Consider the following 16,117-nt stretch of genomic DNA (forward strand, 5'->3'; position numbering starts at 1 on the left):
GTACTTTGCCTGATGGTTTTATTGCCGGGGATATCGCGGCTGGCCAAGCCACGAGCCACTCGCAGTTCAACCTGCGGAAAACCGAAACCGGCGGCGAGCGCTCGGCGCAATTCAGCAACGCTTCGGAACGCTGCCGAGCTGAACGCCGCTGCTAACGGCCTGCCCGGGTGCCAGATCTGAGTTGCCAAATCCGTGCGAATCCTGTAATTAGTTGAGAAAAATGGGGAGGGGGGGGAGGAGATAAAAAACAAAGCAGAGAGCCAGGCTGGGTTGGCGACCGGCCCTGCCGAGGGCAGCGTTAGCAGCGGCTGTTCTTGTTGACACGGGCCCGATGCTTGCTTTGGTGTAGGATTCACTGCCTGCGGGGCCAGCTGGAGCCAAATGTGGCCACAACTGGCCCTGTCCACGCTCACAGCCCCCGTGTGCTGCACGTCAGGCAACCTGAGTCTCCCATCCCCTCCCAAAACATCGTGGGGGCTCGGTGCAGCATGGCTCTCACCCCACGAGGCTTCAGCTGACAGAGCTGAACGGCTCGGGAAAGCAGCAGCTGCTGCTCTCGGGGTCGATGGAAACCAGCAGAAAGGGATGAAAAAGCTCTGCTTGCTGCGAACCGGGTGTCTTCAACCGGGCCGCGTGGGTTCAGGGCGCAGCCGGGCAGCGGGGTCAGCTCGGCTTCGCTCCCCTCGGGGAGGCAGCGAGCGCCCACACGGTCCTAAAATAGCACCCGGGAGCATGAGGAGCAGAGAGCACTGCTGCAACGCTTGGGAGGAGGGAGTAAATGTTTAACAGACCAGGGGGAATGTTGGATGTGTTTAACTCTGAAAGGGAGGAACAGCATCGTTGCCCGAGCGAGAACAGAGACATTTTCTCCACTGACATGTACAAAGCAGTTGTTTCTGAGAACCAACCTACTGCCTTGGCTCCCTGCTCTCAGGAAAGACCAAGCTCGCATTCAGCTGGCATGAAAATTGCTGTGCAACCCCTCTTTTGACCGCTGCGTAAACACGCTCCTCGCCGTGCTTCCTGCTTGCACCTCCCCAAGCCTCCCGAGCCGTCGCCAGCCAGGGATTTGAATTCGGGTCCCGCTGCAGAAAACATCTCTGCATTTTGAGGCCTGCACCGTGGTGAAAACCCCGTGAAGCATCACCGTGCCCCCAACCTCTTCCTCGCTGCCAGACAGGCAGTTTCTGCAGGATTTCTCCCTGTGTACGTGGGTCTCCAGTGTTTATCTCACAGAAACAGTTGCGGCTCTCATATAATGCACCCTAAAGCAGGCTGGCACTTTAATAGCCGACCGGCTCGTTAGCTCCACTTTTCCCCAGCAGGAAGTGATAAAATAGCTAATTTATACTGTCTCTTCACCGCACAATGCAAAGTCACCGTGTTTTTTCCTGTTCTGTGGGATGGTGAAGCATAAAAGTTGGCTATTGTTGGCTACGTGACGCTGTTCCCCTAACTTTTCCTGCACAAGCAGGGAAGGGGAGACGGTCTTTCCTAGAAGCGTTTACAGAGCAGCCAGCAACACCGAGGTGCAGGGCGGATTGCTCGGCCCGAAACGGGAGCGGGCCAGCAGCCCAAGCCCGTTTCTCCCTGCTCGCTGCTTTACAAATTACATCCAAGTGACATCAGCGAGGGCGGGCGGCGCGCCAGGCCGTGAGCTCAGCCCCGCCGGGAAGGCGGCCCACCTCGGGGGGCCCCGGGCCGGTGAGAGCAGGTGGGAAGGGCGACGCCTGCGGCGGGACGCGCGGGGCTTGGAGCGCCGCTTCCTCGCTCCTTAAAAGGTCACAGCTCGTTCCTGAGAAGGTGCAGGGCAAAAATAAATAAATAAAAAAAAAATACCTAACGACCTGTGCCAGGGAGGTGAAACGGAGCAGAGCCAAGGCTGATTGAGGGAAACAGAAGCTAGGAAGGGAAAAAAAAAACAAACACACACACAGGTCTTACATGGTTATTAGGCACGTACAGTATGCTCAGGCATGAAGTTAAGCGTCGCAGCGGGCACCAGCCCCGATGTTGTACTCGGCCGCTGGGAGCAGGGCACTGCCAAGGAAAACTGGAAGCGTGCAGAATTCAGCTGGACTGTGAGCAGGTGAACGTGGGGAGGAAAAACTGGGAAAGAATGAGGGCTGTTTATGAGATGGGCACACAGCTGCCACCTTAGTCTAAAGGTCGGGGCAATTACCATCGGGACACAGGAGCAGCACTGCAAGCCCTGTGAAAGGAACCCACTTGGTTGCTTTTCGGAACGTTACCTTTTAGTAGGGATCAAGTCGTAACCTGCTCTGTCCCAGCCCATCATTAGGAACCAGCCACTGCCCTGCTGGTACTGCCTCTCACCCCTCTGGACAGACGAGGGACTTCCCTGCCATTTCAGAGAATCAACTTTTATTCTCCAGCTAAACGGAAGTGACAATAAAGTTCTCTTTCTTACAGACCTACAAAAAAAAAAAAAAGGAGAACCATAAAATACTTCGATTTTCTCTTATAAAATTCTGAGAGGAGCCTGAGGATTTGCAGAGCGTTTGTACCCGTCCCAGGGACGTGAGGACAGCGGGACAAAAACACGGGTTTCACAGACAAGGCAGAGGCATTCCCAACTTTAAAACAAACCCACCCAGGGCAGACAGTCGTCTACAGCCGTCTCTTTGCAGATAAACGCGGGCTCCTCATCCCAGCCACATTCCCCATTTTGAGAAAAAGCAGCCCTGCTCCTCCACACTTTTTACAACTACTGCTGCTTGAGAGAAGGGGGGAGCAGGAAGGAAGGGTTACAGCACTGTCCATCTCCTAAAAAACCCCAAACAAAAGAAAACCCCAGGCTGTACGAGGCAGGCAGCCCACGTGGCCCTCAGCTCTGCCAGGCAAGGAACGCGCAGCACGGACACAGCCGGAGGCAGAGGTACGGCCACCCTATGACTTCAGGCTCCAATGAGTTTCTTGAGGAATGCTTCCAGCTGATCCTCGTCCTTTATCCCCACAAACTTATCCACAACGTCTCCGTTCTTCATGGCCAGCACGGTGGGCACTGCCGACACCTGGGGGCAAGAGAAACACAGAGGTGCGTGTAAGGAGAGTCTGTGAGGGGCACAGCTTCACCCAGATCCCAAATGGAGCTCTATGGCTGTGCCTCCCCGAATTCTCCCGCTCCCGGGGACAGTGAGACAACGATGGCTAGCAAGGGACTGAAAGCTTTTCTCTCAGTTGAAGCTTTGCTTCCGAATTTCAGGGACTTGGCTTTTGGAAGCTGAGGGCATCAGTTTGGAAGCAGCTTCGAGGGCCCTACCTGCAGGTGAAGGAGCTGATCCCATGCTGCTCAAAGCAGACACATCCCCTACAAGTAACACAATTTAAAAGGCAAACCCAAGCCTAACATAACAGGAAAAGGTAAAGCTTTTTCTCCTCTCCAGTACAAATTCTGCTTCTCTTTCCCTCTTATCCTACCACAAGCAAACAAACCCAGTCTTTTATCAGGCTACCTCTCACACACGATGATCTTTAGACGTTTTATGGCCAGGGCAGTACCAGACTGGAGCCAAGTTCTTCTCCAAATAGGACAGGAGCTAGAGCAGGGCTCCCCACCCATCACCGAGCAGGCAGACATCCTGCTCTGGCCGACCAGAGTAACGACAACCCCAACCCATCTTTTCCTTTTCTGCCTAAGCTTTTAGCTGTTGAGCTGGATTCCCGACGATCAGGTAGGAAGAGAAGTCCCTCCAGGCAGTGCCTGCAGGCAGCTGCACCGCTCTGGATGCTATTTTCCTGGTCCAAAACAAAAATTGCTGGGAATTATTGGAGAGAACAGCAGTGGAAATGACGACGCTCCTCCGGGACTCGCTGGGGGTGCAGCGACAGAAGAAACCTCGTAGAAGTGATCACGAGGAGGAGCCATCAGAGCTCAGAGATCTGATCCCGCGTGCTGCTGAGCAGACAGCTGGCACGACCACCCTCAGCTCCGGTGCTCTTATCTCTGCAAAGCCTCTCCCCCCCCCGAACACGTCCTCTTCTTATCTCGCTTGCTGCCCATCTGCCAGCCTGCACGGCTTTCCCCCCGCGTGCTCCCAGCTGTCCCGGCCCCGCTGCCAGCAAGGATCTGCCACGCTCGCAAATCCTTCCTGCAGGAAACCCTCCAGAGGTCTGGCTTTCCTCCCAGCAGGAGGCAGAGATGAAAGGGACATTTTGTTCTTCCCTTCCCGGCCCAGCGCTGTTCCTGCAGCCTGGCCTCGGGGGGCTTTTGTGCAGTCGGATCCGAAAGGGCTGGGAGCGCCGGGGCTGCTGCCACCGTGCCGCAGGTTCTTCAGCTCCTCCTAGTGACCGGCTGGAGCAGGGCTGGAAAACTCAGGCCCCGAAAACTCAGGCCCCAGAGGTGCTGATGGAGCTTAAGACACGTTCCTTTAGGGTTTTAGGGGTGAGAAAGGACACTCCAGCGCGGCATTTCACCCGTCTCCTCCTCTCCCTGATGGGCAACGCTCTGCTGAGCCTCCCCCTGGTTTGCAGAGTGGGTTAGGAACAAGCACGGTCACCCCAGCTCCTTCCTAAAAAATAGAGTATCCAACCAGCAACGCTAAACATCACCCCATAAGGGACGAGAGAGGTTCAGATGACTCTTTGAAGCACTACAGAGGACCAGACAAAAAAAAAAAAAACGAGTTACTGGGCTCACTTCACGCGTACTCGCTCCCTCCATCTCCTCCCACGCGTCCCCGAGTCGGGCAAAACATCCGTGCAGGGGGCAGCGTGCCAGGGGGCAGCAGCAGGGCCCGGCTCGGTGCTTTCAGAAGTCACAGAAAAAGCCAGCAGCCTCCGGGAGAAAAGCCCAACGGCAGTGTCAGACCTCAAAATTGGAAGTCGTGAGCGGGCCTCAGCTCCCCTTTGTGTGGCAGGGAGGGAATCCTGAGGTTCTTGGGTGTGCTGCTCGCGAAGCAGATATCTTGGGAATTTCTGGAAGGGAAAGTTTAGATTTCTTTCTTTTTTTTTTATTATTTTTTTTTTAGGTCCAGTCTGCACTGAACCTAAATAAACCCTCCTCTTACTTCAAAGCACTTGCGGAGGAAATAGCCAGGCTGCTTTTGATCAGCACTCACCAAGCAGATAAACAAACAGAAGCAGCCATGCAGCCTATTCCCGGCAGCACTCGCACTCGGGGAATTCTCTCCCATCCGAAACTGGGGCTTCTGCACCACCCTGGGCACCGACGGGGGAAGGATTTCACCCAGCTTCGGGGACGAGGCGTTAACAGGGACGAGCTCTGTCCACGAGCGATGTCCCTGTGCCCACCTTTCCCAAGGGGCATGGGCAACGGGCCGAGGCAAAAAAAAACAAAAAAAAAACGAATTTATGGAATTTCCAGAGAAAGCAAATTAAACAGAAGTCCTCCTCCCTTCCTGCTCTCGAGGCTGGAGGTCAAGAGCAGGCTGCGGCAGCAGCAAAAGGCCGCAGCTGGCGAAGAAGGGCGCTGGACAGAAGGAGGAAAACTCAAAGAAAGAACTTCTGTGCCGCGCTAAGCAGACGGAGGAGGGTGCCCGGATTTTTCTGGTTGCAGGAAACACGTCTGGGCTTCGTGTTAGCCGAATTGTTTGGAGCCAAGGGCAGGGAGAAGCAGGCGTGAAGGCATGCAGAGGCATTCCTCAGCTCCTCCCGGGGGCTCTGTCCTCTCCCCAGGCTGAGGAGCCCGTGGGAGATGACGCTGTGCGAACTGGGGGCCACGCACGTGGCAGGGAATAGGCACGGATGGAAGGAGGCTTCCTGGCAGCGAGAGGAGGAGCTGTGAGGGTAACACGGACACAGAAAGCCCCAAACAAAATCCTTCTCAGCCTGCAGATATCCAATCTCAGATGGGAAGGCCTTAAAAAATAAAATAAAAATCCCTCTGGATTCCCTGATCTTTCCCAAATACCACCTCTGGTTCCTCTTGGATCTCGCCCCCAAATTTTCTCATCAGCTCTTCTGCTCCCATCTCCTTCGCTGGCAACTTCCCAGCAACACTGAGCACATGCCCAGTGCACGAACCAAGCCTCTGCCTTGAACAGGATGCCCCAAATGACAAAGACCAAACCAGACCCTGCAAATAAAGCAGGTGTGCACGTGGTCGGCAATCACACTTGAGGAACCAAGGAACTTTCAGCCTCTTTTTCAACCCTCGAGCTGCAGAGCCCTCAGGCTTGCAGCACGCGCCCCCCTTGGCCCTGGCATGCCCGAGAGCACGCCACCTCCTAAAAAAAGCACAGGAGGCTCTCGTGCTCAGCCCGTGGAAGCTGCAAGTGCCATTTGTGGGTGGACGCTCTGCCACAGTGCAGGGAGAAAGTTCTCCCTGGCAAGGAGCAGGAAGGAATGAGCTGCTTCGGCCTCTTCCTCCTCCCAGCACGGCAGGGTTTGGAGTAGGGGGAATCACAGACTCCGAGCTGCCTTCCGCTTGTCCAAACAAAGCCCACGCCGTCCCCTTGTGACGCAGCTTAAGGCCAGGACGCTGCCAGCAGCAAGAAATCCTCAGTGAGGGAGGGAAAGAGAAAGAGAGGACGGGCTGGCTGCCCGGAGAACTGTGTCAAGGAGTGCAACAGCCTGGGGCTTGTTACTTCGTGTCCCTGCCCTACGCCTGAGCAGCCCGGGCAGGCAGTAAAACGCTGCACAGAACTCCTGGAGGGGCTACCAAGATGAGAGGACCAGAGGACAGGCTGAGAGAGCTGGGCCTGCTTAGCCTGGAGGAGAGAAGACCGAGGGGACATCTCCTCAAGGTGTGTAAGTATCTGAGGGGAGGGTGTTGAGATGATGGAGCCCATCTCTTTCCAGTTGCGGGGTCTCCTCCGCTGGAGATATCCGGAACCTGCCTGGATGCCATCCTTTTTGCAGATTTGGAGGTGGGGACGCCAAATATGAGCAGCAGAGCAGGAGGAGGGGCACGCAGTGAAATCTACCCACTGCCGAGTGACCCAACAGACCAGGAAGAGGCAGGCAGCAGCCCTGGGCTTCCCCTCCCTGCCCAGGCTGCTGCAGTGCAGGCACCACTCCCTGGAGAGGGCCACCACTGGCGAGCCTGTGCTGGCCCAGCTCCTACCTCGTACTCGATGGCAAGGTCTGTGTGATCGTCGATGTCCACTTTGGCCATCACCACCTTCCCCTCCTGCTTGGCCACCATCTTCTCTAACCGGGGGCCTAGGATCTTGCAGGGACCGCACCACCTACGGAGAAAGAGAGCAGGCGTGAGAGGAGGCCAGCACCTTTACCACCCTTTTCTCTCTCTTAAGCCCAACTACAGGACACTGCTGGCACCAAACACCGAGCATAAACATTAACCAGCTCCCCCAGCCCGGGCTGTCCTCTTTTTCTGCTGCTCAACCGCTCATCCCTGCCCTGCTTACGTGCTGGACTGTGACCCAGATGACCACAACGCTGCTGTGGTGCAAGCGTCGCTGTCAGGTGTGGGGGCAGCCACCTGCACACCTATCAGCTCGTGCTGATTGTTGTAGGCTTGCCTGCGTACTTGCTGCAGGGTTTGCTGCGAAAACTGCAGACGTAGCAGCTGTTTAAAGCAAGAACACGGCAGCCAGGGCAGATTTTGCAAGGCCACATACGGGGAAAACAGCGCTGTGCCTAAACGCACTGGTTAGGGAGCTGTGAACTCCCTCAGACCAAGCAAAATTCAAGTTAAGGCTCTGAGTGCCCTTTTTATGTGAAATACAAGCTCTGGTAAGCTTTGTGCCTCCCTCCACGTTCGCTTTCAGGCTTTCCATTATTTGTCCTCTTCTCCCTTGATGTCCCCCAGTTGATGTTGGTTTTGGTTTGTCAGTCTGCTCTGCTCAGCAGCTGTTTTGGGGCTGCTCTGTAGCCTGAATCAGCCACAACTCATATCACAGCACTACAGGACCATGAAAACACTTGAAAAAACACACAATATAAACAGTATTGTTACTCCAACGGATAACGTGCAGGAATATTTTAACTGGCAGGAGCATAACAACAGTTTTATTGACCAGAAACGTCGCTGCTGCTACCACGAGGCTGTCAAGAGCTCTGGCTCAACAGCCCCCGGGGTGCTACAGCTCCAAAGACGCAGCGTGAACCCTTGGGAAGCTCCAAAACGAGCGTTAACGTCACTCGGTGTCTTTTTAGGCTGGCATTTAGCCCCGAGGAGCGCTGAAGGGCGTCACCGCAGGCCCTGTTGGATGAAGGGCCCCGCGGCTGGGCGCTGCCGGCCACTTACTGCGCGTGGAAGTCCACCACGACGGGCTTGGCGCTGTTGACCACCCGCTCCTGGAAGTCGCCGCCGTCCTGCACGTTGAAGGCGCTGGGGCGACCCGCGGAGGTCCCCAAGGCCCTGGAGGGCACAGCCAGCAGCCGGCGGAGCGCCAACCTCTGCGCCATCTGCGGGGAGAAGAAGAAGAAGAAGAAGAAAGGGGCGTGAGGGTGGAGGGGGCCGCTCGCGATCCCCTCCCCGATGTCGCGACCCCGCCGCCTATCGCGACCGCAGCCCCGCACCTCTCCCTGCCCGCAGGTGCCCCGAGCGGCTTCCGGCCCGTTCTGCGGATGGAGCCGCCCCCGCGCCGCTTTGCGGGCTCTCAGTGGCTGCTGCTGCTGTCGGTCGTGCCCAGCCGCCGGCTCGGGGCGGAGCGTGGAGTACCTTCCCCTCGCAAGCCCCAAATTTATTGGGATTTAGGGGACCGGCCCCGCCCGGAGCCCCCCCGGTAACACAGGAGCATAAAGGCGCAGCCCACCGCCCGGGCAGCCCTTGGGAGAGGGGTTTTGGGGTGAGTGGAGGGGAGAGAAAGAAAGAGGACAAGCGTTTTGTCACCAAAGTGCAGCTGGAAGTTTCTTGTCAGGACGCAGTGCAAAGAGGAGGGGTGTTGGACATGCTTTATAAAACACGGGGGGAACTTTTAGGGCGTTTGGTACCAGATAAGAAAAAAGTTCAGACAGCAGGGCCACGCTCAGTACGAGTCTCTCTGCCCTAGGACCGGAGGCAGGCTGCTCAGCCTTGCAGGGTGAAGGGTCTCTTGTAGTGCTCTCCTGGAAATGAGAAATGATCCCAGCCAGGCTTAGTGAAAACCCAGCACCCCTCTGTGCCCACCTCCAGCACTGCCCTAACTCAGAGGCAGCAAAAATCCCGTGCAGTTTGCCCAGAGAACCACTCTGGATTCAGTACACGAACAGATCTTGAAGTACAAACAGCATCCAGGGAGCAGCGCAGGCTCACACAGGACACGAACAAGTCACCTCACCAGAGGGAGGTGAGGGTTTAAGTCACCCAAATGTCCCTAAAATCTCCCTTTTTGACCCCTGGATGTCGCTGCAGATGCTGGCCTAGGCTATAACCACCACCTTCAGGCAACTCCGAGCACTGCAAGGCCAAAGCGGGCGCCTCAGCACCGCTGGGTTTCAGGCCCTGCCTTGTCCCCCTGGGAGCACCTCGGGCCTTTCTGTAACAGCAAGATCGGGGCAGGTCTTTGGCAACTCGTGGACGGTGGAAGAAGGGATGGGGATGGAAGAGGTGCAGGAAGAGGGGAGAGTCCTGGCCGGGATCTCCGTTACAGAGTTGTCACAACAGCACCCATGGGTTTCTGTGTGGCCTGAGAAACGTTAGAGCTCGTCCTTGGCGTTGAGGAGGTGCTGCAGCGGGCGGACGGGGCCGCCGTGGTCCTTCAGGAGCTGGTCCCTGCTGGGGAATTCGTCCCCTGAGAAGTCCGCGGCAGAAAAATCCTCCAGCAGGCCGGCTGTGACCGCGTGGCGCCGCAGCCTCTCGCTCCCTGTGAGTCCTTGCGTCCTCACGTAGCCCTGCTGGCAGAAGGGAGGCAGCTTCTGGCGGGTGAGGGCGAAGAGGAAACAGGATTCTGCCAGGGAGAGCAGAAAAAAATACATCAGGCTTGCCAGAGAGACCCCGGAGGGAACAATTCCCAAAGGTTTTGGGGAAGCAGCACTTTTTGCTGTCCGGGGAGCGCATCAGAGAGGTTTGCCCGACTGTGAGAGCGCCAGCGCATCGCAGGGAGCTCTCAGTTATTAGCAGAAGAGGTCGCTCCTGTCCCGTGTCCCTCACGTCCCTCCTCGCCTCAGCCCGAGGCTCGAATTACCTGCGAAGAAACTGCGCAGGTCGGTGCCGAGGCAGTTCTCCAAGAAACGCCTGAGCGGCAGGATGTGGGCGTTCGGGGCCGTCCAGTCGGTCAGAAAATCCTCCACGATGTGGTGGACGGCAGCCGGGCGGGGGAGAGGCCAGTCTGGGGGCCGAAGTTTCATCTCGCGCTCTGCCAAAAGAGACCATTGAGGGAAGCTCTCGGAATCAAAATGGAATTAAAAAGGGGAAGCAGCGAGCAGCCACGACAGTGGGCGCAGTTTTTGCCCTGAGCTCCTGATCCCTACCTTACTCTCACATTTGCAGCCCCCCCCCTGCTAGCTCTGCCCCGAGGAGCCCTGCCACAGCAGCGTTTGCCATCATTTCACTCGGGAAGGGACTGCCCATCAGGCTGAACCGTGCCGAAGCTGCTTTCCTCGCAGCTCAGGCTGCTCCCTGAGCCGATCTTTCCGGAGGTGAAGCTTCAGTACCCACAGAGGCTGAAACGCTCACCTGTCGGGAGGCGTCTGTAGTAGTAAATCACGGGGTGCAAGAAGTTGGACTGCCAGGCGTGCTGCGCCTCTCCCACAGCTCGGTTGTAGTAGAAGACATCCTTGTCAGCCCCCGAGAAGTTCCTCCCGTACTCCATCAGGACGACGAAGAGCCCCTCGGGAGCGCTCCTCCCCGTCTGCGTTTCCAGCTCAGCCAGGATTCCCACCGGGTACTCCTCCAGGTATTCAAAGGCCGTGGCATTCCTAGGAATCGCAACCACAACCGTAAGATTTTGCAGCCAGAGAAAAGCCAAGCGGGATCCAACACCCCTGCAGCTGATGGAGGCTAAGGCCAAAGAGCCATCAGCAGTTATTTTGGTAGCTGCAGATCCGGGCTGGACTTGATGCAGAGCTTAGGAAGGCTGCATTTGCTGTTACAAGACTCCCTTCTGTCCCTCCCCAGACTCTGGGATCCCTCTATTAGCACCGCTCAAGGAAAACGTGAGGGGACAGTTGGAGTACTACAGCTCCGAGCCCAGCAGGGCTGTTTCAGCCCTTCAAGAGAAGGAAATAATTGGCAGAATCGGGTGCAGGGGCCCAGTGGTACAGGTTTTTTGAGGTCTGCCTATGGGATGGGGCAACGTCCTCAGGCAGCACCGTAGCGATTTGCGTGGTGGCACCAGGGGCAGTGACAGAGAAGGAAAAGGAAGAAAGGAAGGGGACGACGGAGCGCAGCGCTGGGACTAATCGCTCGCTCCCTCACTCACTCTCTCAGCAGGACGACGTCAGCCAGGACACCGAACATCTGGTAGAGGCCCGAGGCCTCGTTCACCCGCTTGATGATGGCAGCGGTGAGCTGTGTCACCGGGCGGAGCGCGGACGGCCAGGGGACGCCGTGGTGGCGGTTCTCCAACAGGCGGTGGACCGCGCGAGCTGAGGTGTTAAGGGAAACGAAGACGGGTTGGTTAAAAATCCAGGCTCAGGTGTAAAAAAAAAAAAAAAATCTCATCGTTCTGTTGAGCACGGATTGTAGCAGGACGTGATAAAGAAGCTGATGAGCTCGTCTGTGCGCAGGATCTGCCACCCAGCCCGCTGCTAACTGCAGTGGAGATGCCCTCGGAAAGCTGGTGCGGTGCTGAGCGGTTGGTGAGGGGGAGAGGGGTCCCTGGGGATGTTTTTTTTTTACCCCTGAGCAGGCCTTGCAGGGGAAGGACGCGCGTGCAGACACTGAAATTCGCCCCCCTGCTCAAAGCTGCCGGGTTTTAGCACCGCAGCGCAGCCCTCTCACCCACTGCCTGTCACCAGGCTGAGTGTTTGGCAGGCAGAAATCTCTTGTTACGCAACTGAGAGACAACGGGCAGCACAAGTACAAGACAAAACAAAGACAGACAACCACAGGCTTCAGATACGACCCTGAGTCACTTCCACGGCCTCCCCTCCCCTGTGCAGCTGCAGCTTGGCTGCGTTTTGTTATTCCTGCTGCCAGCCGAGGATGCGGGGTCATCCCTTTCCAGCAGCGAGCTCTGAATTGTTCCTTCCAAGGGAGCGGCGGCCCCCAAGCTCTGCCCTTCTGCACAGCCCAGCACTCACTTGTGTAGCGGAAGCCGTGGATGAAGCCCCCGGCGGATTTCCTGAAGTCGATGGAGTGGCTAGCAGTGCCGAGAACAAAAAGCCCCCGCGTGCCTCTGGACTCGTAGCTGGGTTTGATCTGAGGATATTTGTTTTTGTTCCCTCTTCCCGGCATCATTCGAAGAGATCTGACGTGCGAAAGAGAAAGAGCAGGCTGTCAGGAAGGGCAGGGGTGGAAAAATCAAAAGGGTTTCTGACACTGCAGACACAACAAGGCGCTGCTTCGTGTCCCCACTGCCTTCCGGGGGATTCAGGAGTCTCCCAAGCACGTAACGTCACCAAGGACCTTCCAGAAGGCAGGGGTTCATCACCAGCTAGCTGTGGCCACCATCAAATTCCAGCCTGTACAGCCTGGAGTGCAGGTTGCATCCTCAGGACAAAAAAGCAGACAAAACCTTGCTGCAGGAGCTGCCCATCCTCACCCCAAAACTTCTGCCCTTCTCCAGGTGACCTGGCAGGTTGAGCCGTGCAGGCACAAACTTTTTCAGCATCAGCCAACCGTGCCCTTCCCTCCCCTCCCAGGTCAGGCCCTTCGTTATTTTTTGCTACAGATACCTGTTTCCCCCAGGCCCTGCTCGGCCCTCACCTGTTGTAGATGGAGAAGTCAAACTTCCAGCCCAGGCAGCGGATGACACGGTCGTAAGGCGCGCGGGTAGCAAAATTATCCAGCTCGTCCTGGGGGAGGGTGACGGAGTCGACGCCTGCACTCGCGTTCCTGTTCTCCAGGTAGAACCGCAGCGTGATGTGCAGCTTCCCCTTCTTGTCCTTGACAATGGCCAGATCTTCCAGGTCCCCCTCCAGAAGCCCATCCAGAGATTTCAGCTGGTACGTGTCCAGCAGGCCGTTGTTAATTGCTCTACGATGAAAGGGGAAGGGGAAGAAAAGCTACAAGAAGGACGGAGAGGTGGGACCCGGGGCTTGGGGTCAGCTCCTGGGAATGGGACAAGTTTACCAGGAGAGGTTTATCCCTTGTTCCTCTCCCCTATGAGCCATGCGTGTGCTCATTAATGCCCTAATTCTCGCCGTGTTCCCTGGCTGCAGCAGCGCTATTTGCCTCGCTGAACGATGGGGTGGAGAGGCACAGAGCGTGCTCGCTGTCAGCCCAGGAGTTGGCAGCAGAGCAATTAACCACACGCAGGTCTGCCAAGCCCCAGGCTTAATCTCTGATCACAGCGCTGCCCTTGCGTGAGGCACGCAACATCTGAGCTCTCTTCTGAGATTGCAAGCAGGGGAACAACTCAGGAGGAGCACTTCTCAGCGATGCAAATTCCACAGGAACACTTTCCTGTTTCATGCCGGCCTTGAAGAGCTCTCGTAAAGCTCCTGTGTTCAGCAGCAGCAGCCTGGGCTGCTTTAAACCCAGGACCTAAAGGTAAAAGGCCCCACATTCCCTCAGCAAACCCCAAAACTGCTGAGCCTCCTCAGCACGCAGCCGCTCTCATTTTGTATTCTTATTCCAGCTCCAGCAGGAAGAAGAAGAGCAGTTTCCTACCTCAGATCCCCGACGTAGTGCGTGGCCCAGGAGAGGCGCACGCGGGACCGGCTCACCATGTGGATGAAATTCGTGACGCCCAGGATGTTCTCTGCCGTCTCAAAGGCCGAGTTGCCCCGGCCCAAGATCAGCACGGTCTGGCCAGCAAAATCCTCCGGGTTGATGGACACCGTCTCGTAACCCTCCACGTACTCGGAGCCGGGGAAGTTCACCACGTTGGGAACCCACGTGCCAGTGGCCACCAGCAAAACGCTGCAAAAAGAGGGACGGCGTTAGGGAACACGGGAACTGCAGGAAATCGGGCTGCCTTTCCATCCCACTGCTCCCACCGCTAGGGATGCGTCCCCTCTGGTCGCACTGAGTCGGCTGACAAGGTCAATCGGTGCTACGTACGCCCTGGTTTTCAGAGAAACCTCTCCCAAAACCTCTCCCCAGCCTCACCTAACGACCTGCTCCCACCTTCCTTGGCATTAGGCCACTGAAAAGGACTCCTGATGTCATCATGTATGGCAAAAATAAGTGTGGATGCAGCACATGTAAGCTGCACTTGTCCCCTATCTCTCTCAGTTATCTGCGGATGCGTTTCACAGGTTGGTGACAGGCTGCATTAAAAACTACTTTGATTTAAAACACGCGCTGCGTTTTCATAGAATGGAACAAAAGCCATTCTTAAGAGGGATGGAAAACGGTTTCAACATCTTAAACTACAACTCCTATTCATAAAAATTCACAATTTGAACCGTTAACAGGAAAAGCAAATACGGTAATCCTTTTCTATCCTTCCCTAAGAGCTTTTGCTTAAATATCAGGGAAAACTTTGCAACTTAGAAAGAAGCAGCAGGCAGCCGAGGCTCGCAGCAGCGCCCGCCGTCCCAGCCTTGCTTACACAGCTCCCGCGAGGAACTCCCTCACGCTGCGTGGGCGTCCGACACCGCATTCGGTCCCCTCCGAGCCTGCCAGCCAGCGCCCCTCCGCCTGGCAGCCAGCACGACCTGCTGGCGTAGAGCTGGGGCTCTCAGGAGAGCTGAGAAACCTGCTCCGTATGTTCACATGAGTGACTCGTAGATGGTTTTGAAGAATGCAGTCGAGTAACAGCGCGGGGTGTGTGTGAGCGTGACACGGGGAAGGGTGATTCGGGGATCTGCAGGAGCCTTGTCTGTGATTTCTCACGGTCCGCTCCCTCTCTCGTGGCAACCCCACTGTTCCCCCATTTCCTCCCGCTGGTTCTGTGCCAGCTACAGGCTTCAGCTAACCGGGGCGTGCTTCTAAACTCTGTTTTTTTTTTTTTTTTTTTTCTAAACACACACGGGTTAACTGAGGTTAGGCATCGCAGCACCGATTCACACCAGCTTACGCATCCGGTGTGGAAATCACGGCAATGGCAGCCAGCTCCTGTCTGCCCTGCCAGCTCGCAGGTACCTGACACATAACATTGCAACGCTTCCCCAGGAGCTGTTACTTCCACCTCCCACCCCGCTGAACCCTGTGAAATGTTTTTCCACCACGATGGTGGGTAAAGGCTGGGAGATCTCCACTCTCGGAGCTGTTTATACCTCAACTGGGCAAGGCTTTGAACAACCTGCTAGAGCTGGCTCAGCTTTGAATAACGGGAGTGGAGAAAGCGATCTTTAAAGGTCTCTCCAACCTCATTCGTTCTATGAAACTGCTAGTTTAAGAACACGTGTGGAAAGCTGCATGGCTGGCCCCTAGCTCACCCACTACCTGCATTTGTAATGCTGCCTGTTCTGGTCCGTCAGGACAAAGTAGTGGCCGTTCCAGGCCTGCGGATCCTTGTCCAGCGTGACGTGGACGACGGCCGTGTCGTACTGCACCCGCAGCTCCAGCAGGGTGGCGAAGTCCTCCAGGTAGCGCACCATGGCGTCGGCGTGGGGGAAGAACTGGCGGGAGTAGCGGCGGAAGAGCAGCCGGGGGTCGTGGCTGAGGAGCGAGTTCCAGTCGTGGCGCAGGTTGAACTCGCCGTTCGCCTTCCCGGTGTAGCGCTTGTTGATGCTGATCAGCTTGCGGTGCCGGGGGTAGATGGCGAAGAAGCTGCCGGGCGCGTGGCTGCGCTCGAACACGAGGTAGTCGCGGCCGGCCCGCTGGAGGAAGTAGGCCGCCTGCAGCCCCGAGGGGCCGGCCCCCAGCACGCAGTAGTCGTGGTAGATAAAAGCGGCAGCGGGAGCCGCGCAGAGGGCACCGGCAGCGAGAACGAGGCGCAGGAGGGCGCCGGGAGCCATGGCGGGGCGGCCGCTGTGGGGAGAGGAGCGGGAGCGTCGCCGGGAGGGGACGGGGCCAAGATGGCGCCGCCGCCTCACAACATGGCGCCGCCCCCCCTCAGCGCCTCGCCCCGCCAGGCCCCGCCCCCCCGCCGGCCGTCAGCCAATAGGGCGGCGGCGCGGCTGCCCCCCGCCCAATAGCGTGCGGGGCGTGGCCGCCGCCCGCCACGCGCGCCTCACCTGGCCCCCCTCCCTC

The 16,117-nt window shown here is 57.1% G+C and overlaps 2 protein-coding genes across 3 annotated transcripts; both read right to left on the bottom strand.

The window, feature by feature from the left end:
- Window positions 1–2,368: 2,368 nt before the first annotated feature.
- On the bottom strand, window positions 2,369–9,027 carry TXN2 (thioredoxin 2). Of its 2 annotated transcripts, none has more exons than XM_082784927.1 (4): window positions 8,884–9,027; window positions 8,195–8,355; window positions 7,049–7,172; window positions 2,369–3,035 (listed from the first exon to the last, which is right to left on the bottom strand). In XM_082784927.1, exons 2-4 carry the CDS (start codon window positions 8,353–8,355, stop codon window positions 2,919–2,921), a joined length of 402 nt encoding a protein of 133 aa, XP_082641053.1. In that variant the 5' UTR covers window positions 8,884–9,027; the 3' UTR covers window positions 2,369–2,918. The 2 variants fall into 2 exon arrangements, with proteins under 2 accessions (XP_082641053.1, XP_082641052.1); XM_082784926.1 differs by lacking the exon at window positions 8,884–9,027 and adding an exon at window positions 8,470–8,573.
- Window positions 9,028–9,059: 32 nt separating this feature from the next.
- FOXRED2 (FAD dependent oxidoreductase domain containing 2) lies at window positions 9,060–15,961 on the bottom strand. The gene is made up of 8 exons (XM_082784925.1): window positions 15,368–15,961; window positions 13,646–13,897; window positions 12,740–13,009; window positions 12,115–12,281; window positions 11,292–11,457; window positions 10,547–10,788; window positions 10,056–10,226; window positions 9,060–9,818 (listed from the first exon to the last, which is right to left on the bottom strand). Exons 1-8 carry the CDS (start codon window positions 15,880–15,882, stop codon window positions 9,568–9,570), a joined length of 2,034 nt encoding a protein of 677 aa, XP_082641051.1. The 5' UTR covers window positions 15,883–15,961; the 3' UTR covers window positions 9,060–9,567.
- Window positions 15,962–16,117: the final 156 nt, after the last annotated feature.

Source organism: Aythya marila, assembly GCF_965140915.1.
Source record: "Aythya marila genome assembly, chromosome: 1".
NCBI lineage: Eukaryota > Metazoa > Chordata > Aves > Anseriformes > Anatidae > Aythya > Aythya marila.

Bases quoted from the DNA above. Each gene is read 5' to 3' on its own strand.
- FOXRED2 (XM_082784925.1), bottom strand. From the start codon at position 15,882: ATGGCTCCCGGCGCCCTCCTGCGCCTCGTTCTCGCTGCCGGTGCCCTC. The intron at 12,282-12,739 runs GTGAGGGCCGAG...TTCGCACGTCAG, and splicing joins GACTTCTCCATCTACAACAG to ATCTCTTCGAATGATGCCGG. The intron at 10,227-10,546 runs GTGAGCGTTTCA...CTCTTTTGGCAG, and splicing joins CTACAGACGCCTCCCGACAG to AGCGCGAGATGAAACTTCGG.
- TXN2 (XM_082784927.1), bottom strand. From the start codon at position 8,355: ATGGCGCAGAGGTTGGCGCTCCGCCGGCTGCTGGCTGTGCCCTCCAGG. The intron at 7,173-8,194 runs GTAAGTGGCCGG...CTTTCTCCGTAG, and splicing joins GTGGTGGACTTCCACGCGCA to GTGGTGCGGTCCCTGCAAGA. The intron at 3,036-7,048 runs GTAGGAGCTGGG...TCTTGCCCCCAG, and splicing joins ACCTTGCCATCGAGTACGAG to GTGTCGGCAGTGCCCACCGT.